Genomic DNA, 27788 nt, shown 5'->3' on the forward strand with positions numbered 1-27788 from the left:
GGCAAAGGACCATAAATCCTGCCCAATCCGGCTCCGGATTTTAAAAGAAAAGAGGTCACAAAAGATTTCTTCCCCATCCCTGGCTTTGTTTTCTGCCACGCCTACGCCTCTGCCCAAATAAACATACACACTTGCAGCTGGAGAAAGAAAACGGATGAAATAAGACGTAGGACCATTTAGTATTAGACTGAAGGTAAACCGTGCGCATATTGTGAGTGGGGTAACACAAGAAGGAGGCTGGGCTTTGGAATGCATAGCACTCATTCATGAGCGGGTGTATAGGATCAAAGGGTCTCCTCTAAGCAGAGCCGCATCACAGCCCGGGCTCCTAATGGTCCTTTCCGGTCCACCGGTGGGCTGAGGAGCAATCCATCGGTGGGAAGGGAGCTGCCCCGTGGGGTGTGTCCGTACTGTGATAAAGCATATCTGTCCTGTGAAAGATCCAAAGAGCTATTACATTGTAAAGAGGGAGCATTTCACAAAGAGAAATGGTTGAAGAGCATAAACGTGTCTTTGCGTCCAGCATAATAAAAGGATGAGGCATCTTTGTGTAGTTTTTTCATTTGTTACCATTCCTGAAACCTTGAGTCTTGCCACAGACACTGCCACGGGCACTTAGAAATGTTGGGGGCGGGGGTTCCATTTATTTCCACTCAACCTACTTTAGGGCTTCTGTCCTATAGGTCAGTGGTGTTCAACCTATTGCAATTGCATATCCATATAAGTAAAAAAATGTTGATTATAGGTACCCAATATGTGCACTTATTAACATGTATTAAAATGTACACTCTAAAATATACTCAAGTAGAAGTTTAAGAAATTTCAACGGGACTTGAATATTTTCTCCCATCCCACATTCCTACATTGGTGACTCATTACCAAGCGCCCATCAGGTACCTCTGAGGCCCCATGAGGCCCTAGAATCATAAGGATGACAGCAATTCAATCATCCATGCGTGTGATGTGTATCTATTAGGTGCCTTCCATTTGACAAGGTCTAGATCAAACAGTGGTCTAGCCACTGCTTGCATACTCCCAAGTGATGGGGAATTCATTACCCGCTCCATTTTGGGGCCTCTTCATTATTCATATATTCATTCATTCACTCATTCATTAAACAAAACTTGCTTTCTCTGTCTACACAGATAACACTACTCCGTCTCCACATCCATCTGTCCATGCTAGAAACCTGGGGCTCATGGTAAAGAGGACTAACGCTCTCTGTTACTCTTTACACCTAGTGAATCAGCACCTCTCTTAGATTCCACCTAAGTTTTTTCTGGACTTATCTGCATCTTTCTATGTCTGACCATTATCTCTCATTGGTCTCCCCATCTCATATTAGCCACCACCACCTCCCAATTCTTATTCTCCACTCTGCAACCAATGACATCTTTTATGAAGGCAAAGATGGTAATAGGGAGGCTATTCATGTAAAGAACAGTGCTTAGGTGCCAAGGCTTTGGGATCAGGCAGACCTGGAATCCAGTTCTGCTTCTGGCTCGGACTCTTATTTGCTGTGTGGTCTTGGGCAACTCATTTATCCTTTCTGAGTCTACATTTCCTTATCCGTAAAATGAGGATAGTAATGGCATCCGCGTCATAGAACTGTTAGCAGAATTAGCGTATGAAAGTGTTCAGCCTGGTACGGAGCTGGCACTCAACATGCATGAGCTGCCATGATGGCGATGAGGATGAGGATGGTGGTGATAACAGTGGTGATGGTGGTGGTCATGGCGACAGCTGTGATGGATATGATGGTGGTGGTGATGGCGGCAGCTGTGATGAAGATGATGGTGAGGGGGAGGATGGCCCTTTCTAACAGGAACCCTTCAGTAGTGTCCCACCACTCTTGGGATGAAGCTCCACTTCTCTAAGGTGGCTCACAAGACTCTTCATGAGCTGGCCCCAGCCTTCATGAACCAGCTCCAGTCCCTGGCTCTTTCTCTACCGTCCAGCCGTATTGGACACAGGTGCCCAGCAGATATTCCATTCTCTGCCCTGTGCCCAACTTCCCATCCAGCCTGCACCCAACTTCCCATCCAGCCTGCACCCCACCAAGACCTTGAGCTTGGAGAACGTTGCCCACAAGTGTTCAAGGAAGCTCACTCATCCGAGGGACTTTGTTCACGGATGGGGCATGACTCAAGGAAGTCTGCAATCCAGAGGAGTCTGAGCAGGGCTCTCAGCAGGTGGAAACAGGCTGGGAAAGCCTCTCTCCTAACTACCTCCCACCCCAGTCAGGGAACATGAGCGGCCCACGACTCCTGACCCTCCTTGGCCCCAGCGAGCTGGTGCGATGGGAAGAAGCCCAGGTGGGCCTCTGGTGGACTCAGAACCGAGGGATGGGCCCAGCTTCTGAGTCTGCCCCGGGCAAGGGTAGGTGAGGGCCCGGTGCAGAGGTGCAACCTGTCTACCAGGGAGCGAGTGCTGAGGATGCAGCCTGCCACCCGTGATACAGCCACTTATGATTCGGAGGTGCGGTCTCCATCCCTAGACCCCGGCAGCCCACTCTGCCGCCTCTTAGTTACTCAATCCCTGGGCCCTGCAGAGCCTCACCCAGCCCTGACCCCTCGCCAAGCCCCGGGAGGATGTGGGGGCCAGGGTTAAGCGAGGAGGTCACAGTTTGGCAATAGCTGTGGCTGAAAGTTGAATGGTTTCTTTGTGGGGTTTGGGGCTGAGGTCAAAGGGGCTCCATGAAAATGTCTCACACTCTGCTGAGCTCTTATTTATTTATTTTCTTTTCCATTATGGTTCGTTACAGGATATTGACTATGGTTCCCTGTGCTGTACAATAGAACCTTGTTGTTTGTCCATTGCTGAGCTCTTTTTAGACTTGACCCTCACAACCACTCAGGTAGGGAGGTGGTCGTATCATTGCCAGTTTGGGATGTGGAAACTGAGGCTCAGAGATGAAAATAACCTGCTAAGGCCACACGGTTCTTCAGGAGGGTGGTTGGAAGCCACCTGCTCTAGGTGTGTTTGTGCCTTAACAAGGGGATGCAAATTCTGTCACAGGGGATGCTCCCAAAGTGCCCACCAGTGTGAAGAGCATCCGAGCCTTGGCTTGGGCTCTTTCTGCCCCAATAAACAGACTTTGCATCTTCTGGGGCTTGTGAGTTCTTGCTTCCTGCAGAATCACCTCTCCAGTGGCTGACACCTTACAATGAGATCTTTGCTATAGTGTCTTTATTGAGATAGGATTTCCAGGCCTTATTCATTCCAGTGGCATTTAGTGTATTCACAGGGTTGTGCAACCATCACTGCCCCTAATTCCAGAACGTCTTCATCTCCCCACACCCATTAGCAGTCACTTCCTCCCTAGAGCCTCTGATAGCCACTAATTTTCTCTCAGTCTCTAGATTTGCTTGTTCTGGACATTTCATAGAGATGGAGTCCCACAATATGTGCCTTTTGTGTCTGGTTTCTTTCACCGGGCCTTCCCTGAGATATAATGTGGACTAGTAGGGGGAAAACCATGGTGTTTCTTGAGTCCCTGCCATGCCGCCTACTCACTGTGTGATCTTGACAAACCACTTGACTCATTTCCCCCACACTAGCCTTTGGCCTCGGTTTTCTCATCTGTGAAATGGGCAGATAATACAGTACGTATACCTGTGTCACGCAGAGCTAATAATTCTAGAAAGGGGGTTCTGTAAACTGTAAAGGGTGGGACCAACATGACAGGGGCTGCCCTGGACTTGGAGCCAGGTCCCTGGCTCACACACCAGCCTGGCTGCTTCCAGGCTGTGGGAGTTTGGATAGATCAGTTAACTTCTCTGAGTTTCTGGTGAGGGAGGGGGTTGCCTATAAAATGAGGATCCAGGTGTTGTGAAGATTGAAAAAGGTGTTCTCGTGGGTTGAATAGCATCCCCTCCCCTCCCCAAATTCACGTCTACTTGGAACCTCAGAATGTGACCTTATTTGGGAATAAGGTCTTTGTGGAAGTAATTAAGTTAAGATTATGTCATACTGGATGAAGATGGGCCCTAAATCCAATGACTAGGGTCCTGATAAGAAGAGAAGAGGATGCACAGAGATATAGAGAGAAGGCCCTAAGAAGATGGAGGCAGAGATTGGAGTGATGCTTCTACAAGCTAAGGGATGCCCAGGAAGCCACCAAAGCTGGGCAGAGGCAGAGAGCAGACCCCCGTCAGAGCCTCCAGGAGGGACCAACCCTGCCGACACCTTGATTTTGGACTCTTGGCCGCCCGGCCTCCTGCATTGTGAGAAAATTAATTTCTGTTCCTTTAAGCCACCCCGTGTGTGGTGCTCTGATCCGGGGGCTCTAGGGGACGAACACAGGGGTTTTAACAGTTCTAAGCGCGTGCTCACCATCGAGGTACCCATCACAGTTCACACACACCCCTCCCCCAACAACAGAGGAGGCTGCCAGCTGCTTTCTTCAGGTCTCCTGGGGGCTAGAGATGCTAGCTGTTGATAGAAGTTTTCCTCAGAAAGAATGGGATACGCTATCTTACAGAATTTTAGAGATTTCTTCCAAAGGAGGATGCTGAGGCCTCTCTCAAGGTAATGTAGCGCGTCGGGGCTTGGGTCAGGCCCCCAGCGTGTGTGCACCATAGGCCTCGACACCCTGTCTTTGCTGACCCAGGACCAGGGCTGCCCTGTTTCTCTCCTCCTTCCCCAAAAGGCAGGCTGATTCCGGGACTCTCAGGCCAGGTTAAGAAGGGGTCACAGGGCCCAGCTCCCAGCTTCCCAACAGTCCCAACACCAAGCCCACCTTGGTGGGAGGTTGTTTATAAACAGCCCTGAAAGATGGCCCAAGACAGAGCTCCGAGGCTCCTCTGGACGCCTCTCCCCATGCTGAGTCACCGCACAGCCCACTCAGCGGGGAGTCAAGTATGCCTGTCTGTTCCCCTCCCCAGTCGTGGCTAAGCTGGAGGATGGCTTACATAACCCTCCTGGCTCACACCACCACCGCCTTGTGCAACCACCAAGTGATGAAACCAGAAAAGTTCCTGGTGGCTGCTGACCAAGGGCCAGCTATGTGACCATCATCTCACGTGATCCCCAAACTCAGGGTAGAGGCCCACTTCATAGGTTAAGAGACTGAGGTTCCATAGGGGGCAGGAGAGGTAGATAAATTAGGAGTTTGGGATTACATATACACACTGCTGTATATAAAGTAGATAGGGACTTCCCTGGTGGCACGGTAGATAAGACTCCAAGCTCCCAATGCAGGGGACCTGGGTTCCATCCCTGGTCAGGGAACTAGATCCCACATGCATTCTCACAACTAAGAGTACACATGCCACAACTAAGGAACCCGCCTGCCACAACTAAAACCTGGTGCAACCAAATAAATAAACAAATTTTTTTTTAAATAGATAAAAAACAAGGACCTACTGTATAGCACAGGGAACTATAGTCAATACCTTGTAATAACCTATAATGGAAAAGAATATATATATATATATGTATAACTGAACCACTTTGCTGTAACTTGAAACTGACAAAACAGTGTAAATTAACTATACTTCAATTTTTAAAAATGATTTAAAAAATCCAGACATAAATTAATAAATAAAGAGACTGAGCTAGGAGATGGTATAGAAAATGGCCCATGTTCACCAGCTCAAAGGTGATGGAGCTGGGGTTTAAACCCCCGAGAGGTGGCTGCTCGGCCAGACCAGCCCACTCTGACTTCCGCATCGGACTTCAAGGACTAGGGTCTTGCTTCGGAATCAGATTCTTTCGCAAAATACCAGTCCCCCTGGAGGAAGACAAAGCAGTGAGACCCTCGACATCCTGACTAGTGAATGGCCTTCTAAGGTAGTACCACCCCTCCCCCTCGGGCTCTGCCACGGAAGAAGGGAACCTCTCCTTCGGCATCCCCAGTCCATTAGTTGCCCAAATTCTTTCTCTTCCACTCAGTCCTGACCTCATTTGCTTCTATAGCTGCAGGGCTCCCCTTCCAATGTTTAAGCTATTTTGATGCCATTATTTACTTCTGCAGAGTTTCCAAAAGTTTCTCAAAAAACAAAAACAACAACAAAAGAGTCTGGCTCTTCATCAAAAGAGTCTGAGAAATGCAACTACTACGTCTTCCTCTTGGGGCTGCACAAATGCATATTAAAGGCCCTGAGAAGGCCTGCAGGCAAGAAGCCTGTCCATCCTGCTTTGTCTAACGCAGGGCTTTATCTAACCCAGGGGCTCCCGCCTTTGATGGGCACAGAACCTGATCTTCACTGCCTGCTCCTTCCTGTTCTCCTTGGCCAGTGTCTCCTTCTCCACCTGAAGTTTAAATGTTGGAATTCCTCAGGCTTCGATCCTAAACCCGCTTCTCATCTCTCTTAACGGCCCATCTAACTAATCCCAGCCAAGATCCCAGCTCTGTATACCACCTGTGATGCTTAGTCTTCTGTGCCAACTTGCCTGGGCTCAAACACAAGTCTAGGTGCTGCTGTGAAGGTATTTGGTGGATGTGGTGAACATCTCCAATCAATGTAAAAGAGAGAATCCTTGATCACATGGGTGGGCCTCCTCCAAGCAGTGGGAAGGATTTAAGAGCCCAAACTGTGGCTTCTTGAGAAAGAAGAAATTCTGTCTCAAGACTGCAGCCTCAGCTCTTGCTTGAGATTCCAGCCTGCTGGCCTGACCTACAGAGTTCGGACTTGTCAACCCCCAAAGATGATGTGAGCCAATTCCTTGAAATAAATCAATCGATAGATAAATAGATGATAGATAGAGAGATAGATAATAGATAGATAGATGATAGATAGATAGATAGATAGATAGATAGATAGATAGATAGATAGATAGACAGACAGACAGATATAGATAGATAGATATAGATAGATAGATAGATAGATAGATAGATAGATAGATAGATAGATAGATAGATCCGATTGGTTCTGTTTCTCTGCAGAGCCCTGACTGATACACTCTATGCCAACTACTCCCTTCTGAGGAATCTTCTCTGATCTGAATGCCACTGGGGAGCCATGCATTTCCAACTTAAGTCCAAAGTCAGCCTTTTTTTCTAATTTATTTATTTATTTTATTTTTTATTTATTGGCTGCATTGGGTCTTCATTGCTGTGCTCGGGCTTTCTGTAGTTATGGAGAGCAGGGGCTACTCTTCATTGCAGTGCACAGGCTTCTCATTGTGGTGGCTTCTCTTGTTGCAGATCAGAGGCTCTAGGCACGTTGGCTTTAGTAGTTGCGGCACATGGGCTCAATAGTTGTGGCTCTCGGGCTTTAGAGCACAGGCTCAGTAGTTGTGGCACACAGGCTTAGTTGCTCCATAGCATGTGGGATCTTCCCAGACCAGGGATTGAACCCATGTCCCCTGCATTGGCAGATGGATTCTTAACCACTGTGCCACTAGGGAAGCCCCCCAAAGCCAGCCTTTTTGATTCCCTTTTTAAGAAATATTCCTCCCTTCATCTTCCCCATCTTGGTAAATGGTACCACCCCATTACCCCTAGAAAAATCTTTGATGCTTCCCTCTTCCCCCCACAGTACCAGGCACTCCTGGTTCTACCTCCAAATTGCATCTCAGATCCAACCCCATGTCCAGCAACTCTTCTAGCCTTGAACCCTTCCAGCCCATTGGCCACACAAGAGCTAGGGGGACCTTTCCAAACATTTAAAGCCCTTTGGTGGCTTCCTGTTTCTTGCGGATATGTCATCCAGACTATCCTTAAGGAATGAAGGACCTGCTACTCCAGCTGCCAGGGACCCTGCCAGCAGACAGTGCTCACCTTAAGCGCTGCTTCACCCAAGGTCATGCCATCTTCCAGGGCATCCTTCATCCAGTGGCTGAGAGAAGGAGGGAAGCCCAGTCCTCTTGCCCCAACTCAGACAGCTTTGAAGTATCATCCCATCCAGGAATTTTCAAAGATCTGCAGAAGCTTAAGACTGCCCTGCAGTTCAGTTCTCCCTTTGCCTGATCCTTCTTCCTTCCTTTCACTCTCACATGTTCTGACCCCTTGGACCTCCCGCAACCTGCAATGCCATTGGACCTGGGAAACTCCAGACTCTATCAGCCACCGTCCCAGGCTCCATCTGGGCTGGTCCTGCCAATTGTCCACCCCCTCTCCAGCTGCTCAGACTTCTGTACTCTTTTCTTCAGTTCCTCAAGCACATCAAGCTGTTGCAGCCCTAGGACCTTTGCTTATGCTGTTTCCTCTGCCTGCACTGAGCTCCTCCAACTCTGCAATCCGTTTCTCCTCTTCCTCCCAGTTTTCCTCTGCCTCCCTGACCTCCCTCAGTGCAAATTCTCACACCCGTTCTGTTTTGTAGAACGAGACATCCTGAGCTGTTTCTTCATAGAACTTGCCACAGGTGGTTTTCTCTATTTGCTTGTCTGTCAACAGTGACCCCGAGTCTTGCAGAAAAGGTGAAAGTTATCTTCAGCATTCAGTTCACCTGTACCCAGTTTTGCAGCTCAAAGGTCTCCAGTCATGGGACCGACATGAACTATGTTAAAGATAAAGGCTCACAACATCAAGTCCATCTCCATTAAAAACATCAAATGAGAACTACCGATTTCTAAGGAAAAGGAATTTTGTTTCATGCCCCCATATTTTGCTGTACATGTGGGCCAGTTAGCCATCTAGGCTGACTAGAAAATGGGTACTTCCCCCAGATTACACAGAGAAAAGTCATAAAACTGGGAAAAGCTACATCAACATATAAACATTCATCTTATGCTGTGAACATCTGTATAATGTGATATTGATAGTTTTCATGCAGTGTGTGATCTTCAGATCTGCTCTCAAAGTAGGCAGGGCACGATCTCAGATGAAGAAACTGAGGGTCAGAGCATTCCCAGGACTGTTTGGGTCCCCTGGCTCTCTTCCAGGAGTACTGCAGGTGGACGGCCTCCCCCTCGGTACCCACTCTCTCAGATCTGATACTGCTTAATTCCCGTCCCTGCACCAAACCAAGAGTCTTTAGGGGCATATCTGCACAGGGCCTGCCCCAGGGTAGGGGCTATGTAACCTCACAGAAAGAATGAGTAACTGGGGCGGGGTTGGGGGGTGGCTAGAACCTGGGCTTTCTGACTCCAAGTTCTAAGAGGGTCTTCCATAAGCACATCTGTAAACAAGTGTGTTTATGATATGCATATGGTTCCTTCCATCTACAATGTTTTTCTCAGCTTGCCTGTCTTCCAAACTCCTATTCATCTCTCAAAACCCTGCTCAAATATCGCTCCACCATGAATTTTTCCCAGCTCTGTCTTGAGCAGAATTAAATCCTTTCCGTCCTGACACTCGGACAGAAACCTGGCACTTCATTGCCACTTTGCATTCCACAAAGCATAGTCACTGGATGTCTGCCTGTCTTTGTCCTCAGCCAGACCAAGAGCTGCTCAAGGGGACAGGGAGAGGGCTTCGTTCATCTCCATCCCTCCAGTGCCCACACAGGGCCTGGCACCCACAAGGGGTTTGGAACATGCATGTTGATACAGAGAGAAGCTGTTGATATTCTTGTCTATAAATAGAGTTATGAAGTCATTCAGCAAATATTTATTAAGCATGTGAGCCCTGTTGTAGGAGCTGGGAACATGACTCTAATCAAGAGAGATAAACCCTTTGCCCAGGGCAGCTCCCATTCTGGTGGGACAGACAGGAAGTAAAAGATAAACAGATGAATGTATCCAGATGATGATAACGGCTGTAAGAAACAGTGAAGCCAGGCAAGCGGAGGAGAGGCTGTCTGATAAGGGGTGGGGGGTGGGGACCAGAAGGAGCTGAGGGAGTGAGGGTGCAGGTCCCTATGGGAAGGGCACTCCAGGCAAACAGAATGGCCAGTGCAAAGGCCCAGAGGTAGGAGAGAATGTGGCTTGTTCAAAACAGAGCTAGGAAGCCAGGGAACAGGCAGACGGAGAGGGATGCTCAGAAACGCAGCAGGGGGTGGGGCACTGTGGCCTTGAGGACCACTGTCAAATCTTAGTGTCCTCCTGGGCCCGAGACGGGACACACCATGGTCTGACTTAGGCTTTAGAACACAGAGGAATGGAGCTGATCATCCTTGGGCAGACCCCTTCTGAGAGTTGACCCTGGGGGGGATTCCTGAGTGCCAGCGTGTGCCAGGCCCTTGGCTGTGTTAGCTCATGGGATCCTCCCAGTTCCCCCAAAAGGAGGGTCTAGTGAGCCCACTGCCCAGCTGAGAAAACCTGATTTCCCAGAGCAGGACCAAAGTGTGAATGGAGAGTTTTCCATGGACTTCCTTAAACTTTCGTGGTCCACCGAACCCCTGTCCCAGCAGAGTTTTCTCTGCAGAGTGACCAGTGCCCAGACCCCTTGGCTTCTAAATGGCCATGAACTCAGGTCAGGACAGCGCTTGTGGCTTCCTGAATGCGTAAGACACACTCAAGTCGGCAGCTGTCTCCCTGTTGATTTCCGAGTCTTTGCACTTTGTTAAACCTACATGAAGGATTTTATTTTTATCCCCCTGACATCACGACCAGTTACTCTGGCTCTGCCCCTCCCTGACCCCCCCTCCCCCAATGCGGCAGCTGTGTGCCCTTCTGCCTCAGTATTGGCCACGCGTGGCTGCAAATGTCTGCTCACTCTCCCGCCTCATCCACCCGAGCGTGAGCGGCCCAGCGCAGATGCTGAGCTTCCTTTCTGCCCCCGCCCCCAACTCGCACCTGGACCCATGGAGCTGCTCTCCACATGTTTGCAGAACAGGAGGAAAAACGCTCAGAGCTCCTTCGTAAAGATTTGAAAGATGGATGGGCATGAAGCAGAGAGAGAGGACTAGGGTGGTGATTTCTAGCGAATACTCACAGGTCGGCGAGTCCAGATGCATTAGGTCCGTGGGACACCCCTCTCAGCCAGAACGGAAGACTGCAGGTGATGCTGCAGGACCACCAAGGAGTCCGTGAATTCCGAGGGGTGGTGCCACTGAAGTGACAAAATCCAAGTGCTTCTGGAATATTCATCTAGCTCAAGGATAGACTCAAGGTAAAAAACAAAATCAGAAAGCAAGGAGATTGGTTTGGAGTTCTTTTTTGTAGCCTTATTTGCTGCAGAAATGTCTAAAACTAGGATGGGAAGGAAAGTTTGCGCGGAGGTGAAGAGCACTAGCGGGACCAAAACTAGAACAACGCTGTCTATCATCCTGGCAGGAACTTGCCCCGCGGTGGTTTTCTTTCCGTGGAGATGGTAAGAGAGATGCCAAGATGCTTAGCATATAGACGTCATTCGTAGAGATGCACTCAATGAAATGAACTTGAAGAAGCTGCTGGATGTGACTAGAAAGGAGAAGAGACCCGTGACTCCAAGGTTTAGCTGCTGGAGAGCTGGAAAGTGAGCCTGAATGTCACGGTGGGGACGTGACCTGTGTGTCCCCAAGTTCCTCCATCTTGAGCTCATCCTTTCCTTGAAACTGCGTCCAGCATGGTCTGAGCCCACGCGTACCTGCCCGGAGTCCCACTGCGTTAACATTGAGGACAATCCCAGGGAAATTTGTTCTAACCCACCCAGCTGGCCAGGCTGTCCTCTGTTTCTGGACAACAGCCCTGGGTCTTCCACCGGCCACCTCTTTGTGCCTTATAACTGTCTCTGTTGTAATTATTTTAAATTGGTTAAAATAATCATTTAACATCTGTCAAAATAATTTTAACACATTAAAAATCAGTTTTATTAATTAACGTATATTCAGTTCCCATACAACCTGAACAAAGCCTTTCACAATCCACTGTATGATTCTCAATCAGAATACAGATTATAGGCATCCGGAAGAGCCCTTACTCTTCTGATAAAATGATCTGAGAACTGTGATTCCCATGGTTTACAAAACAGGTGCTAATTATTTAGTAAAGATGGGTGCACATTAATTGTATGACCTCTTAGGGATGGGTTACCTGTGCTTTTCCTGGGTATCTGTGAAGATGTCTTCATTTCAACCATGTCAACTAATACTTGTGACTTCTGTCTATTGCTTTTATGAATATCTACACCCCCCCCACACACACAAGTGTCCCAGTACCCAGGGGACTTCCACCCAGTACAGCCCACACCAGGCCATTGCCAAGTCACTCTCAACCTCCTCCCATCTTCTCCACATTCAGGGGCCTGCGGTCCCTTCCTACACGAGGGGTTCCCTTACCCTGCCCTCAGCCCCCAGAATTCAGGCTCCCTCAAGCCACAATCCCAGAGGCGGAGGAGACCCTCTCCTCCCTGGACCAAGGCCCACTTCCCTTTTCCCATCCCGGGTGAGCGACAGTGGGAACATCCATTTGCTTTAGAGAACTTTCCATGCCACCCACAGGGCGGGCCCCCATGACCTTGGCAAGGCTGCCACATAGTCTTTTCCCGAAGTGCCGCTTACTCATCCCTCCCTAGTGGCATGTGGCACACTGACAGTTCCGGCCACATGGCCCTGCCACGCACAGGCCACTTCTCACAGTCTGTCCTCCACGCGAGGCAAAGCCAAGGTTGGGCCCACATGCCCGGCAGGACAGGTGTCATGATCTCCCGTGGGTAAACCTGTGTTGGAGCAGGAAGACATCTCCAGAGAACAGATACTCCTCAGGAACAAAGCTGTCTAAACTCATATTGAAGGGAGAAAAGCCAACCGCCTTCTGCCAAAGGGGATCCAGCTGATGAGAGCCCGATCTATAGTACTAATTAGGAAGGACTGGGATTTGGAGAGCTTTCCCTGGTTAAAATCTACCCCATAATGATGGCAGGCACTCACCTAACATCTGCATGACTGAAAAAGTCCCAGATCTCTCCTGACATGAAGGGCCCTTCCCCAAAGGTAAATTCCAGCTTCCTCCCGAAAATACACATCCGAACCTTGGAGTGTCCTTTTTTTTTCTCTTTAACCTGCTTCCACAATTTTAAGATGACCAGCAATGGGAGAAAACTACTAAAAAATTCCAAAGTGCAGCTTGTCCCCAGTGAGGTGTCAGTAACAGGAAAGGGATACACGGTGAGGAGGCCAGATTCTGAAGACAAAGGGGACATTTCCAGCTCCAGATACGCCAGGTTCAAGGTAACATCAAGAAATACAAGCAGAACAGCCAAGAGGCAGAACTAGGGTGTGGGGAGAGCTGAGGCCTGAGATTTGGGGGTCACTTTCCAGAAGCCGGAATCAAGCCCTGGAAGCGTTCTTCTGCACTTAGGGAGGGAGCTTAGAGCATCTTCATTTTTAGGAACTAAGACAGAAGGTATGCGGCATTCGGTGAAAGGTTCTTGAGGTCTGACTCTCAGAGAAAGCCAGAAATATCTGACTGTCTGAACATGAGGTCCTGCATGGTTCAACTTGATATCTGCAGACATATCAAAAACAGACTTCAGAACTGCCAGGGAACATTAGCAAAAAGTGTATCTGATCTTACTCAGCTCTGTACATCACATGAGTCAAGCTTTTTGTGGCTGTTTGTTTAATGGGATCCACAGTAATGGATTCTTGGTGATGTACTCTTCACGACCAAATTTCAAGAGTGGACATTCAAGTCAGCCTCCCACGAAAGCTGCTGCAGAACGCCAGGCATTCAGGTCCCCAGTGCAAACAGGCAGATTCATCACTCAGTGTCCGCTGATGCCTGGCGAAGCTGGTGGGGACTCAGTGATGCCAAAGTGTGTTTTAAGGGTATGTTGGCCGCTGTACCATTCTTGGGCAGGATCGTGGGGCTTTCCAGATGTTACCAAAGTAAAGATGGAGATGGTCTCTGAGTAATCACTTGCTAGCCCCAAAGTGCAAAGTAGTTTTTCTTTCAAAATTCCAGCTTGCTTCTTCCGTCTGAAAGACTCACTTTTTTGGCAGTCCGGCCAATGACATCACTGGAGCGGGGATTATGTAATTTAAGGCCACCACACTTCCACAGGGCTTCCCAGAACAGAAAATATCTCCAAAGGCAGCTCTCAGCATCAGAAAGTCCAGCCGAAGTCGTGATCTCTTTCATTTTGTCTGAGTAAGTAAATGAGCATCTTTTTTTTTGTTGTTCTCTTGTAAGAGTAAAATATGAGAAGATTCATATCTCAGAAAAAAAAATTTCCTTTTACAACCGATATTGGCGGAGTTTTCAGCTTTTTGTGAGTGTATGTTTTAAAAAAAAAATTCTAAATCAATTTAAGAGATTGTAGTCCATGCCTACTTTGGGTTTTACCTATTTTTCCAGAGGAGGAGGAGGGAAGATGTTTGGAACAGGAGAGTATTTCCGACAGCTCTTTACATCAAGGTCACATGAAACATCTAGACGCTGAATACAGGTGTCAGAGCTCCGTGTGGACTCTGACCAGTTGCAATCAATGAATTCTGATTTATAAAAATCACGTTGGTCTCCCCAGGATCGCTTACAAAATTTCAAAATGCCAACAACTGGTTGGGTTATTTGTGGATTGAAAACAGCATCTTATGGTGTGACTGGGTGGACAACCTTTAATATCTGTCTGTATTTCAAATGCTTTTATCATCACCTCACTGTTGAATTGGAATTAAAGAAGGATAATTTTTTTTTTGGGGGGTACACCAGGTTCAATCATCTGTTTTTATACACATAACCCCGTATTCCCTCCCTAAAGAAGGATAATTTTTTGAAGAAGTAGCACGCACCAATATTTTAATGTGCAGAACTCAGAAAATATCACATAGAAATTATAGAACCAATCATCTCTAGTAGACTTGCCCAATATCACTCATGAGTTTTTCAAATAGGATCAAATATGACTAATAATATCAATAGTTTCCGGTTTTTGACCATGTGCCAGGCAAATATCAGAGAGCTAAAACTTGGAACCAACAAAGGAAGGTTTGTCCTCTCTGGCCAACTTTACATATACAGGCAGCAGCGGGTAAAGACAACCCCCTGAAAATAGGCCCGGCTTGAGCAGACACATGTCGTGGCTGCAGTGGCCACAGACCCAGCCTGGTCCCATGGGATGGAGGGCAGTTTTTGCTGAACCAACCAGATTCGAGCTGAAGTAAGAGGTCTCTGCTGGTGGCATAGGTGACAGTCCCTGGTCTCCTGGGCAGGGTGAAGCCTTGACCCTTGTACTAGTGTCCAATTGCTGTTGTAACAAATTAGCACAAACCTAGCGGCTTAAAACAACACAAATGTGTTATCTTATAGTTCTAGAGGTCAGAAGTTCGAAATCAGCCACATTGGGCTAAAGTCAAGGTGTTGGCAGGGCAGTGCTCCTTCTGGAGACTCTAAGTGTTCCTTGCTTTTTCGGGCTTATAGAGGCTACCTGTGTTCCTTAGCTCGTGGCCGCTTCTCCATCTTCATAGCATCTTCTAATCTCTCTCCACCTCCGACCCCCACACCCACCTACCTCTTTTACTTATAAATGAAATCACTTTCGTTTGTGATGACATCAAGCCCACCTCCATACTCCAGCATCATCTCCCCATCTGAAGATTCTTAACTCAATCCCATTTGCAAAGTCCCTTTTGCCAAGTAAGGGGACATATTTGCAGGTCCCAGGGACTAAGACGTGAACATCTTTGGGGACCGTTATTCCGCTGACTCCACGTCCCTGGGGTATAGCCCTTGCTTTGGTCTGGCAGTGCCTGGGCAGCTCCTGCCTCTTGCTGCTCTGTGGTCCTGCAGGAGCACACAGGAGCCGGGTCCCCTCCACTGTCCCCCAAAGCCACCCTTTCCTGCCCAGACACTCACACTGCAGAGAGGACTTGACCCCCTGTCCCACACGTTCAAGGTGACCTGAAGGAGGAAAGGGAGGGAAGCAAAGCAGACCACATCCAGGGGCCCTCTCAGCATCCATAATGAACCTCTTCCCTCCTCCAGCTCCTTCTTAAACCTCCAGGTGGTTAAAGCTCTGAGGCTGGAGACGAATGAGAATCCCATCGCCAAGAAGCCAGGCCCCCCTGGAACTCAGCTTTCTGGAATTTTAGTTCCTTAGTTTCCTAGTATGCTGGGTGCCAGGTAATTCCTGAACTGTCCCACAGCTCAGGAAGAGCAGAAAAGAGGTCTCCTGGTACCTTCCAACCTCATGTTCTGACACCAGGGTAGCACACGTGAAGGAGAGGTTGCTTACACTGGAGGGACCAGGACACTTTATCATCATCATTTGTACTGCTATTATTACTACTGTAGGTGTCACCGTTGTTATTGTTGTGGCAGTTATCATCATTCAAGCCTCGTATTGTTGCTTTGCAACCTGCAACAGGATTCTACAGGCATGATCTCCTTCAAGCCTCACCATGACTCGTTGTAATAGCCACTGTTATTCCCATTCTACAGATGAGGAAACTGAGGCTCAGAGAAGTTACCTGACTTGCCCAGAATCACAGTTTGGTGACTCCAGGACCCAAGCCCAGGTTCCCTGACTCCAGGCCTGTTCCCTTTATGGTCACAGCACGCTGGAGGAAAGAGGCCTGAACCCTGAACTGGGCCGGGAAGAAGAGCCGTGTATAAATGCACTGGCTCCTATCACCATGTGAACATAGGGAAGTCACTTCACTTCTCTTCGCCTCCATTTGCTCATCTGTACAATGGGTACAACACCGCCATCCCTCCTCCCAGGCATGTTATCAGGGTCCGGTTACCTAAAGCCCAGCACAGGCCACAGATCACGGGTGTGGCTGACAGTGAAGGGTCAGGTCTGGCATCAGGGTCTCATTCTGAAGCCCCAGCATCAGGGGAGATGAGGGCTGAGATAAAGATGTGCAGGTTTTTGTTGGCACATAGAGCTTCCTCAGCACATGCAGAGAAGGACACAGGAGGGAATGGCATGAGGCCCAACAGCAATCTTAGGAAGCAGCTCCCACCCATGTGTGTAGTACAAGGGCGCTGCTGGGAGGGCCCACCAGGTATCTGAGAAATCAGGTTTGCTGGGTGTATTGCTATTCTGTGGCTGCCATAGAAAATCACCACAAAACACCTAAAATTGGTTATATTATCCTGATGGAGTTATAAAGTAGTTCTAACTGAAAGCTATTTTCAAAAAATATGTATATTTAATTATATGTACATGTATGTATATGTATACATACACACACACACACCCCCCCCCAACAAATTGGTTATATTATCCTGATGGAGTTATAAAGTAGTTCTAATCAAAAACTATTTTCAAAAAATATATATAACTGTATGCATATATATGTGTGTATATGTACATACATACACAGACCAACAAATTGATTATATCATGCTGATGGAGTTATAAAGTAGTTCTAGTAAATATTTTTTCCAAAAAAAAGTCTAAATACATCCATCCATCTATATATATTAAAGCAAAATAAAAAATTTTCTTTATGTTAATTAACTAAACACTGAAAAATAACATAAGCAAAGCAATTGGTTTGGGTACACATCCAAGTGCTACAATTAGCTTCTTAGGTATGTCACTGGCATTTTCCTGAAGAATGTATTTTTCTTTCAATATGATATTATTTTTAATAGTTCCATATAATTGCCTGAATTTTTTTTCTTCAAATTTTATGGTTAATAAATTTAAACTAGCACCTTCAATTGACTCTTCTTTTGGACCAGAATATATTTAGTGAAGAAAATATTCTCTCCGCAGGTGTTGAGGTATCTGCTAAACTCTGAGCAAATTCTGCCAAGCGGAGGCTATTCTCAAGTCTAAATCTTTGCGTATGGAATTATGTAAATATTTCAGCCCAGATATTTTCACAGGTGCTGTCTTTTTGCCTTAGTTTGAGTTCCTTCAACAAATATTTTCACCACATTAAACCCTTTAAATAATTTGTAGCTGTTTATAAGTTTTGAATGCTTTGTCAAATTTAGATGCTGCAAATCAGAGACTTTCTCAATTTCATCTCATTTTTGTACAGAATATGAACTTCTCCAATTGAAAAGATTCTTCCCACAAAATGATATATTCCAAAGCTCATTATAGAATTCAAAAATTGAATCTTGTGTGCCATTTGACCTCTCTTCACTTAGTTTGATTATTGCTTTTTTAGCTATAACTTTCAATTATTTTCAGTAGTTTTGCTTTCAATAAGTACAACCTGCTAAAAAGCTCTAAAAGCTGATATTTTGGTGTTCCATTCATTGAATATTCGTTCAAAGACTCCTCGTTGATTTGGAACAAGATTCAACAAAAATTCTCAACTCTGCTGTAACAAATAGTTCAATAACATTTTAGGGCGCTTAGACTCAATGTCTAAAGTTGATTGATGATGGGCAACAGAGAAAGAAAATAGATGCTAAAGTTGTTTTTATTTTAAGTCCTCATCAACTTCATCACAAAAGTTCCTAGTTCAGTAATTCTGAACTACAAAACTTATGTATTAAAATTCTGCAAATCTTGTCAACTATAATCCTCATTTCCCTTGGTAAAATAATGAAACGTATTTATATGTAATTACAAATTGTGTGTGTGCTGTGACCTGTGCGAAGTACATTTCTGCTTCATCGGTCTCTTATTTTAGCAAGAATATTGTTATTAGCATGACGCTGAGCCCCACCAAAACGTGTGTGATCATCAGAAAAAGACAACTTTCTTTCCAATGTGAACAATTTAACCTGCATTTAGAAGAGCATTCAAAAATGTCCATTGTTTCACTTTGCCAGAGTGAACTTTCAAAAGTTTTCCTTTGATTCCATGAACTGGATAAAAAAAAAATTGAGTCATGGTTGGAACTGACTAGTTTTTCTATTTGAAGACTCTGAGGGTAATGGTATCAAACTGGCACCATTTCACGGTCCGTGGATTTCCTCCCGAGCCGTCACGTTAATCAGCCATCACTTTCATTGTTGTGTGTGCACAAGGTAACTCGACACTAAAAATGAATTAACTTAAAGAATAGTCATGTGCTCTAAGTGAAAAGTCATGCTTCCAGAATGACCTATGACAGCATCTTCTGCACTGATGTGGGTGAAATGGATGTCTTAGGGCTGATCTTTGAAAAATACCAACTTTTGAATTAGCAGCGTTGTGTCAGGTTTCCTTGTGATCAAGGAAATCACTGCGGCCCCCATCACAATATAAACATCAACAAACATTTTGTGTAAGTTACATGTTCATCATCAACTTCCCTGAGAGACAGAAGTTCAGGACTGAAATTTTCATTAAACAGTTTTTTTTTTTTTTTTTTTTTTTTTTGCTTATTGCCTCCAGAAGGGCTTATTTGCAAAATATTAAAGTATTGCCAAATAAGAAAATAAATATTTCATTGTAGATTTATGCCCTGAAATCAATGACAAAAGAAGAGCGTCCCTTCTCTTCTACATGCTCTGGGTCAGAACTCTATAAACCACAGATACGGGCTTCCTAGGTGGCGCAGTGGTTGAGAATCCGCCTGCCAATGCAGAGGACACGAGTTTGATCCCTGCTCCAGGGAGATCCCGCATGCCACGGAGCAACTAAGCCCGTGTGCCGAAAAAAAAAAAAAAAAAAAAAAAAAACCACAGATACATCACAGCCTCCTAATCCCTCATTTCGATGTCCTCCCCTGAGCTGTCAATTGGCAGCCCGGCAGCTGATTCTCTTCTCTGCCTACACTCTCCCTTGGTAATCTCATCCGATCTTGTGGCTTTAAATACCAAATACCATCTGTATGATTACCATTCCCAAGGATGTATCACTCTCTCAGACCTGATCTCTCAATACCAGTCTTGCAGAGCTAACTGCCCCGATAACCCCACTTGATGTCCAACAGACAGCTCAGCCTTCACATGTCCAGACATGAACTTCTGATCTTTCCCTCTCAAAAACACCTCCACTCTGTCTTCTCCAGTTCAGTTGATGGCAACTTTATATTTCCAGGTGCTCAGGCCAAAAATCTAGGCATCATGCAACTCCTCCTTTCTCATAACCTATATCCTATTGAAAATCATGGTGGTTCTACCTTCAGACTATATCTAGCGCCTGGCCACGGCTCACTGCCTCCACGGCTGCCGCTCCCCTGCTAACAGGTCTATTCAGTGAGCTTATCATCATCTCTCTCCTCTACAAGGCTAGAAGCACCTTGAGGGCAGGGTTTTTTGCCTCTTTGATTCACTGCCTTGTCCCAAATACCTAGAACAGTGCCTGGCACGTCGTATGTGCTCAGTAAATACTTGTCCAGCAGATGAATGAATGGAGGAACCCATGGATTTTACTCGATGTGAATGGTGCAGTGTGTGAGTTATAGTGTCACAGGGAGAAGGTCATCACTTCCTCCTCAGATGATGAAAGCTGGGCTCAGAGACACAAAGTGATTGCGTAAGACTGCAGAGCCAAACAGACTCTCCTGAGATCAGCTCTCTTAGGCAATGTCTTGTGTTGGATACTATGAGTTTTGCCCAGTTGAAGGACCCTTGAGCATCACTAAGGATAACGTGATGAGAACAATAGTTAACGGGTAGCAAGTGCCTACGAAGAGCCCAGGAACCACTGAAGCACTTTGCATATATTAACTCATCCAGGGTGGGGGGGGGGGGAGTTTTTAGGTGTGGAGCCCCAGAAAACCCACACCTTCTACTATTGCCCCCACACCCACCACCCCTCCCAGTCCCAGTGGATCAGCATCCCCACTGGCCAGGCCTCTTCCTTGCTTCATTCCATCTTCAGTCATTGACCACTGTCTCCGGTCTGCCTCCCTGTAGATGGTGAGCACGTTCAAGGGGCTGGGCTCCATATCTCCAGGGCCTGGCAAAGTGCTGACACAAAGTAGGTGCTCATTAAGTATTCGCTAAACTGCTAATAATAGTATGGTTGTAAATAAGACTCATCACCTCTTCCACTGAGTGACTCCTCTAAGCCAGGCGACCAGGACAAGCTCTCCATAGATACTCCTGCCAGTCCTCGCCACAATTCCACAAGAGGGATACAATTAGCTCCAATTTTCAAAAAGGAAAATAAAAGTCAGTGGGTCTAAGTGGTCCACACCAAGTGGTTGTGTCAAGATTTGAATTCAGGTTTCAAAGTTCTGGTCCTTTCCTTTACACCTGGGGTTGGCAAACTTTTCCTCTAAGGGAACAGATGGTAAATATTTTCAGTTTTGCAGGCCAAAGGGCCACTGTTGCAACCACTCAACTCTGCCATCGTAACACAAAATGTAAATGAATGGGTGTGGCCGTGTGCCAATAAAACTTTATTTTCCAAAACTGGGGACAGGCTGGATGGGCCACAGGCTAGGGTTCGCTGCCGCCTATGTGATGTTCCGTGCTGTTCATTGCAGGCCACAGTGGATGGCCTCCCAGACCCTCCTGGAGTTCCAGTCCTCCAACCAGAGCCAACTCTCGCCTCCAAATGCCACGTCCTGTGACAGCGCTGAGGAAGCCTGGGACCTGCTATACAGAGTGTTACCCACATCTATCATCACCATCTGCTTCTGTGGGCTGCTGGGAAACCTCTTTGTGCTGTCTGTCTTCCTCGTGCCCCGACGGCGCCTGAACCCGGCAGAAATCTACCTGGCCAACCTGGCAGCTTCTGATCTGGTGTTCGTCTTAGGCTTGCCCTTCTGGGCAGAGAACATCTGGAATGAATTCAACTGGCCTTTCGGAGCCCTCCTCTGCCGCCTGGTCAATGGCATCATCAAGGCCAATCTCTTCATCAGCATCTTCCTGGTGGTCGCCATCAGCCAGGACCGCTACTGCGTGCTGGTGCATCCCATGGCCAGCCGGAGGCGGCGGCGACGGCGGTGGGCCCAGGTCACCTGTGTGCTCATCTGGGCCATGGGGGGCCTCCTGAGTATCCCCACGTTCCTGCTGCGCTCCGTCAAAGCTGTCCCGGAACTGAATATCTCTGCCTGTGTGCTGCTGTACTCCCACAAGGCCTGGACCTTTGCAAGGATGGTGGAGTTAAATGTGCTGGGGTTTCTCCTCCCACTGGCTGCAATTGTCTTCTTCAACTCTCACATCTTGGCAGCCCTGCGAGGGCGGGAGGAGATCAGCAGGACACGGTGGGGGGGACCCACGGATGGCAAGACCACAGCCCTGATCCTCACGCTGGTGGCTGCCTTCCTGCTCTGCTGGACCCCCTACCACTTCTTTGCTTTCCTGGAATTCCTGTTCCAGGTGCAGGCTGTCAAAGGCTGCTTCTGGGAGAATTTCATCGATCTGGGCCTGCAGTGGGCCAATGCCTTTGCTTTCATCAACAGCTGCCTAAATCCAGTGATTTATGTCTTTTGGGGCCAGCTTTTCAGGACCAAGGTCTGGGAACTTTATAAACGATGCATCCCTAGAAGTCTTACTCCAGTATCCTCATCCCATAGGAAAGAAATTCTCCAACTTTTCTGGAGGAATTAAAACAGCAGGGAGCCAAGAAGTGTGCCTTCCCTATCAATTATTACTGACATAATAAATACTATTGTAATAGGCTGAATGATGGCCCCCCAAGATCACCAGGACCTAGTCCCTGGAAACTGTGACTGTTTATACTGTAATGGGGACTCTGCAGATGAGATGAAGCGAAGGATCTTGAGACAGGGAGATTATCCTGGGTTATCTGGGTGAACCCAATGGCATCACAAGGATCCTTATAAAGGGCAGGCAGAAATGTCAGAGACAGAGAAGGTTGAAGGGATGCAATTAGCGGCCGCAGGCCAAGGATTGCAGGCACCCTGTAGAGACATGAAATGGCAAGGCAATGGCTTCTCCCTGGAGCCTCCAGAAGGAACCAGCCCTGCTGACATCTTGACTTCAGCCCAGGGACACTGATTTTGGATGTCTGGCTTCCAGAACCAGAAGATAATAAATCCGTGTTGTTTTTAAGTCACCAAGTTTATGGTTAATTTGTTACAGCGGTAGAAACAAAGTTTCCAGGAAGCATCTCTTAGTACCTTTGCACTTGCCCATCCAAAATGTTCTAGGTTAACTGCTAGGAGTAGAGAGATGATACAGCTAGAGAGCCTACCCACAAGGAATCTACACAGGATGGAGATGATAGTATAAAAAAAGTAAACGAGAAATCGCATGCTCGTGACATTGACCCAGTACCTGGAGCATTTAGAGGGAAAGGGGATGGGCTTCTTCTAGGGTTATCAGAAAAGGTTGTGAAGGGAGTAAACTGTGAGCTGAGTTTGACAGGGGGTAGAATCTGGTGCATGGAGAGAGGGAGGAAGGGCTGATGGAGGCAGAACTCCATGCACAGGTAGAAAGCGTGGGCTTCAGGTGAAAGAATCTATTGAGAACTTAATGCTTCAGTGCCTTTCTTGCTGCGAGGGACCCCATGGTGAACCCAAGAAAGTCTGCTTTCCAGGAGCTGGTGGCAACAGGGACAGTAGTTAGGAGAGTGTCACAGTGTGGGATGATCCGCCTTCGGGTGAGAGCAGGTGCTCTGAGAGCAGAGAGAAGGGGTGTCCAGCCTGGGGTGCTGGGAGGGGACAGCTCGAGGGGGTTTCCCAGAGGAAGAGACATAAAAGCTGAATCCCCAAAGACAAGCAAAACGGGGGAAAGGCGTATTCCAGAGAAAAGACATCAGACCCGGAGACAGGAGGATTCATAGGTTAGGAGGGAGAATGACGGAAGGAAGGACAAGGCAGTCATGGAGGGATTTGAGGTTTGAGGAGGATGCAGGTGTCGGGAGCATCTATGATGGTCCAGGGAAGCACGAAGTTGTTCCAGGGGCTTTGAGGGCCTGGCTGGAGCAGGAGGCATGCATTTCTTATGTGAATCACTCTAGCCAAGCTCAGCGGGCCCAAGAAAGGTAGACAGTGGGTTACTCCAGCATTGAGGATTTGTCAGATGGGCAGCCAGTGTTCAAGGGTGTAGGGGATACTAGTCATACTGTGGGAGATGGCTAAATTAGGGAAGGAAATGAACATAGGAGATGAGAGAAGCAGCGTGACATTGATATGGTTAAAGAACAGGGGTAGTGGGACTACCTAGATGAGAGAGCAAGAAAAATAGGAGGTTGTGGCCACAGAGTAAGAATGGTTGCATGGAACATTCCAGAAGATGACAAGGACCAAGAGTGGCCATGACTTTGGGTGGTTGGAATAAAGGGACAAGAAAAAGACTAGCGAGGTGGGGGATGGGCTATCAAGCAGGCAAGGGGCTGGAAGGACCTGGGGAGGAGAGGCCAGTGCCAGGTGCCAAGGCCAGTCTCCACGGAACAGTGGGGCAGCGGGGATGAGCAGCCTTACCTGCTGCACAGGAAGGACTGGTCCTTATGGGACAGCAACAAAGACCCAGATTCATTCAAGACATGGAAAGGAGGCTGGTGTTCCTGGAGCTGGTGATGGAGAAGCTGGCACGGGCGAGGCCACCAGCCCTTTATAAGCCACCAGAGACACAATCCTTTGATCTGTCCCAGCCCCCTGCTGGGCTCCTGGAGAGCAGAGAGTGGCTCAGCTGGTCTGGATTTAGGTCAACAAGCAGGATCCCACTGCCACACATACCTAATCTGGACCACATGGTTTTTAACCAATATTTAAATTCCATCCAGAAAAATCCCATCTTCGGGGCTTCCCTTGAACACCTGGAAGCTCTTGCAACACTGAGTCTGCACTCATTCATTCATCTGATATTTACTGGGCATCTGCTTTAGCCAGGCACTTAAGTAGGGAACTTAAGCAGGAAAGGACACAGAGGAGCATCCCTGGTCCTCTTGGAGCTGACCTCCTTGGGGTTTCCCCAGGGCACAATTCTTTGGCGCTGAGTAGCAGCCCCCTGCCAACAGAACAGGCTCCCTCCCCAGGGGCAAAGGCTGGACTCCCCCATCTTGCTTACCTGCAGCGCAATGCAATTTCTGAGCCTCTGCACAGGCGTCCAGTGAGCAAAGCCCTTTAGCAAAGTGGCAAGAACAGACAGATGTATCAGGAAATAAGAGGCAGTTGGAAAGAGAAAATAACACCCAGTCTCTCCTGCACTGACCCCAACATGCCCTCTTTCCTTCTTTCTCAGCCCCTGCTATAAAGCTGTGGCTTATAAAAATCCTCTCTGGGGCTTTCCTGGTGGTGCAGTGGTTAAGAATCCGCCTGCCAACGCAGGGGACACAGGTTCGAGCCCTGCTCCGGGAAGATCCCGCATGTTGTGAAGCAACTTAGCCCGTGCGCCACAACTACTGAGCCTGTGCTTTAGAGCCTGCGAGCCACAACTACTGAGCCCACATGCTATAACTACTGAAGCCCGTGCACCTAGAGCCCATGCTCTGCAACAAGAGAAGCCACTGCAATAAGAAACCCACACACCACAATGAAGAGTAGCCCCCGCTCTCGAGAACTACAGAAAGCCCGCTCACAGCAACGAAGACCCAATGCAGCCAATAAATTAAAAATAAATAAATTATTTTTAAAAAATCCTTTCTAGGGCTTGCAGAAACAATTCCACATTCTAGAAGAGTGTGCTGGCATGAGAAATTGGAACATTGCTCATTGGCTTGAAGTTCAACAGTAGACTGTCAACACGGGCTCTGATAAGCAAACACCTGATTTATGGAATGCCTGTCACATTTACCAAAGCTCAGAGCACAGTCCCACAGTGGAACTAAAGTTGGCAACCCCCACAGTAAGGATTCTGTTGTTCTTCTACTGGGAATGTCAATTATTCATTTGCAGATGGAGAAATTCCTGCCTTGGTTAAAAGGATCGATGCTGAGGGAGACATTAATATTTTTGAGCTCCCATGAGTTGATGTGCTCGCCTGGAATATTTCACACCTGGGTCCAGGTCCAGGCCTCACCTTGTAGGGCTAGCACCTGGTGTGGTGGGTTAGCAAATGGTCTCCTAGCATCCCCAGCTCCAGGGCGCCAGCTCTCTCTCTCTCTCTCTCTCTCTCCCCTCCAACCCCAAAGGGCCAAGTATAGACATGGAGCTTCTTCTCCAGTTCGCTTCCAGATTTGGGCCTGTCATGTGAGTCCACAGCTGCCGGCCTCCCTGCACCGCTGCATCCATCATCCCATTCATCACAGGCGTGGAGCAGCACTAAGCCCCCATTAAATCCCAGCCTGGGAAGACTCCCAGTGTCGAACAGGATGCAGGCTGTTTCTTATTCTCTGGAGATGAATCACAAGTTTGATGAGGAGCAGGTGGAAAGTTCCCTCCTATGAGCTAGAAGAGGCTTTAAATATCTCCAAAATGAGTGCAAGTCAAACTAGTGCCATCTGAATAAGACCTGAAAAATGATATCAATGTCATCTTCCTGGCTGTGATATTGTAGCACACTTAGGTAAGATGTTACCACTGGGGGATACAGAATAAAGAGTACAAGGGATCTATGAATCGAATAACAAGCTTTAAAAAGAAAATATCATCAAGCTCAACCCCTCCATTTTACAGATAAGGACACCAAGGCCCGGAGGTGGGCAGAGACTTACTTGGTGAGCTGGACTCCTGGGGCAGGCCTCTGTCCAGACCAGGGATGCCCACGAGGCTGGGAGTTCAGGGAAGAGGCCTGAATGCTAGGGATCCCACCATCTGAGTCGCCTTGATGGTGGCAGAGCTCCTGGTGGCTGGGGTTGGGTTTCCAGGCTTACTTTCCAGGATTTCCGGGAGACAGAAAAGTATCAGAAGGTCATGTCAGTCAAGGGAGATTCTGAACAGAGAAGCGTCATAGGTCCGCGTTTCAGAGATCACTTCACTAGAATAGGGACGACGGCCTGATGAGTGTATCGATCATCTACTGCTACATGAAAAACACCCCCAAACTTAATAATTGAAAACAAATGCCTTATTTCTCAGTTCTGTACTTGACCACGTGGGCGGGATTCAGCTGGGTGGTTCTTCCACTGGTCTTGGCTGGGTTCACCTGTCTGCCTGTGATCAGCAGCCAGTCAGCCACTGGCTCTGCTTCTGGGGGTTGAGCAGGGGGTGCAGTAGGCACAGAGCTGACCTCAGATGGAGTTAAAAACCATGATGGGTTAGGCATAATGATGGTGGGCTGGGGACCACCCTGACCCTGACCTTCCCAAACTCAGGTGCAATCAGAGCAGCTAATTCATTCAGTGCTTTGACTGTGCATGAGTGTTCAGGGGCCAGGTATTGAGTCAGGCACAGGGGTGCAGAGTAAATAAGACTTTTCCTACCTTCAGAGAGTTCACGGGATGTGGAAGAGATCATCCAGTGCAGCCTGTTCAATTTACTGACGGAAAAACTGAGGCCCAGAAAGCTTTGCCTGTCACATGGAGACACCATCTGTGTGGGATCTGGGATCAGGGCCAGCTCTGCTCCTGCCATGTCTAGTCCTCTAGCCCTGTCGAGTGGCTCCCTGGAAAACACTTCCTGAGAACACCTTATCTTTCCAATGGAAGTGCCTGTGCCCAGTGTGGATAGAAGTGGTAGGAGAGGCAGAAAATTCTTCCACACTCTTCTATGAGAGACATGACTGCTGCACTCTGACAATTCCAGTTCTCCCATCTTTCTGGGAAGTAGGAGGATTAACCTTCCTCACCCTGTTGAAGCTAAGAGTGGCCTTTGCACTCCTTTGCCCAACGTGAGGGCACCTGTGTGTCACTTCTCGGCAGGAGCATTTAAAAACACAGTTCTCCGTGCCCTCCTTTCCTCTGCCGTAGCAAACCCCAAATGCCGGGATCAACTCGGCGACTCGAGGTGAGTGACGGGTGCCGCAAGCTTGAAGAAGACACAGACACAGACTGAAGAGAAAGATGGGACCATGGGACTCAAGACCTCTAGGATCAAGAGCCTCGCTGATTGATCCCACGTTGCTTTTATTGAGTTCTCGGCATAGCCTAAGGGTCTAACACTCCCAGGTTAATCCCATAAACAATCAAAGGCCTCACATGACTGGGGGCAATGATCTTTGTTTGCCTCCTGGGTCCTGATTTGAGCTGGGCGTGGAGATCAAAGCAGCCCTGGGGGCAGGAGACCTCTCTCAAAAGGATTAAGGGTCTGTGCCCCACCCGTGTTGGCCCCTCTGTGACTGTGCCTGTCTTAGGTTGTTCCTCCCTTGAGGAATCTTACCCGTCTCTGGCTAACCAGTCATCC

General features: G+C 47.8%; 1 protein-coding gene across 3 annotated transcripts in view; it reads left to right on the plus strand.

The window, feature by feature from the left end:
• BDKRB2 (bradykinin receptor B2) overlaps positions 1–22601 on the plus strand; it is a 62565-nt gene extending 39964 nt beyond the window's left edge. For 2 of the 3 annotated variants that reach the window (XM_057732480.1, XM_057732481.1), the window contains exons 3-4: positions 13752–13899; positions 21084–22601. In XM_057732480.1, coding sequence (XP_057588463.1) covers positions 13752–13899; positions 21084–22152 — 1217 coding nt within the window. In that variant the 3' untranslated portion in view covers positions 22153–22601. The remainder of the gene's footprint in view (positions 1–13751; positions 13900–21083) is intronic. The other variant, XM_057732485.1, reaches the window with a different exon arrangement.
• Positions 22602–27788: the final 5187 nt, after the last annotated feature.

This window comes from Hippopotamus amphibius, chromosome 4 (assembly GCF_030028045.1).
Source record: "Hippopotamus amphibius kiboko isolate mHipAmp2 chromosome 4, mHipAmp2.hap2, whole genome shotgun sequence".
Lineage (NCBI taxonomy): Eukaryota > Metazoa > Chordata > Mammalia > Artiodactyla > Hippopotamidae > Hippopotamus > Hippopotamus amphibius.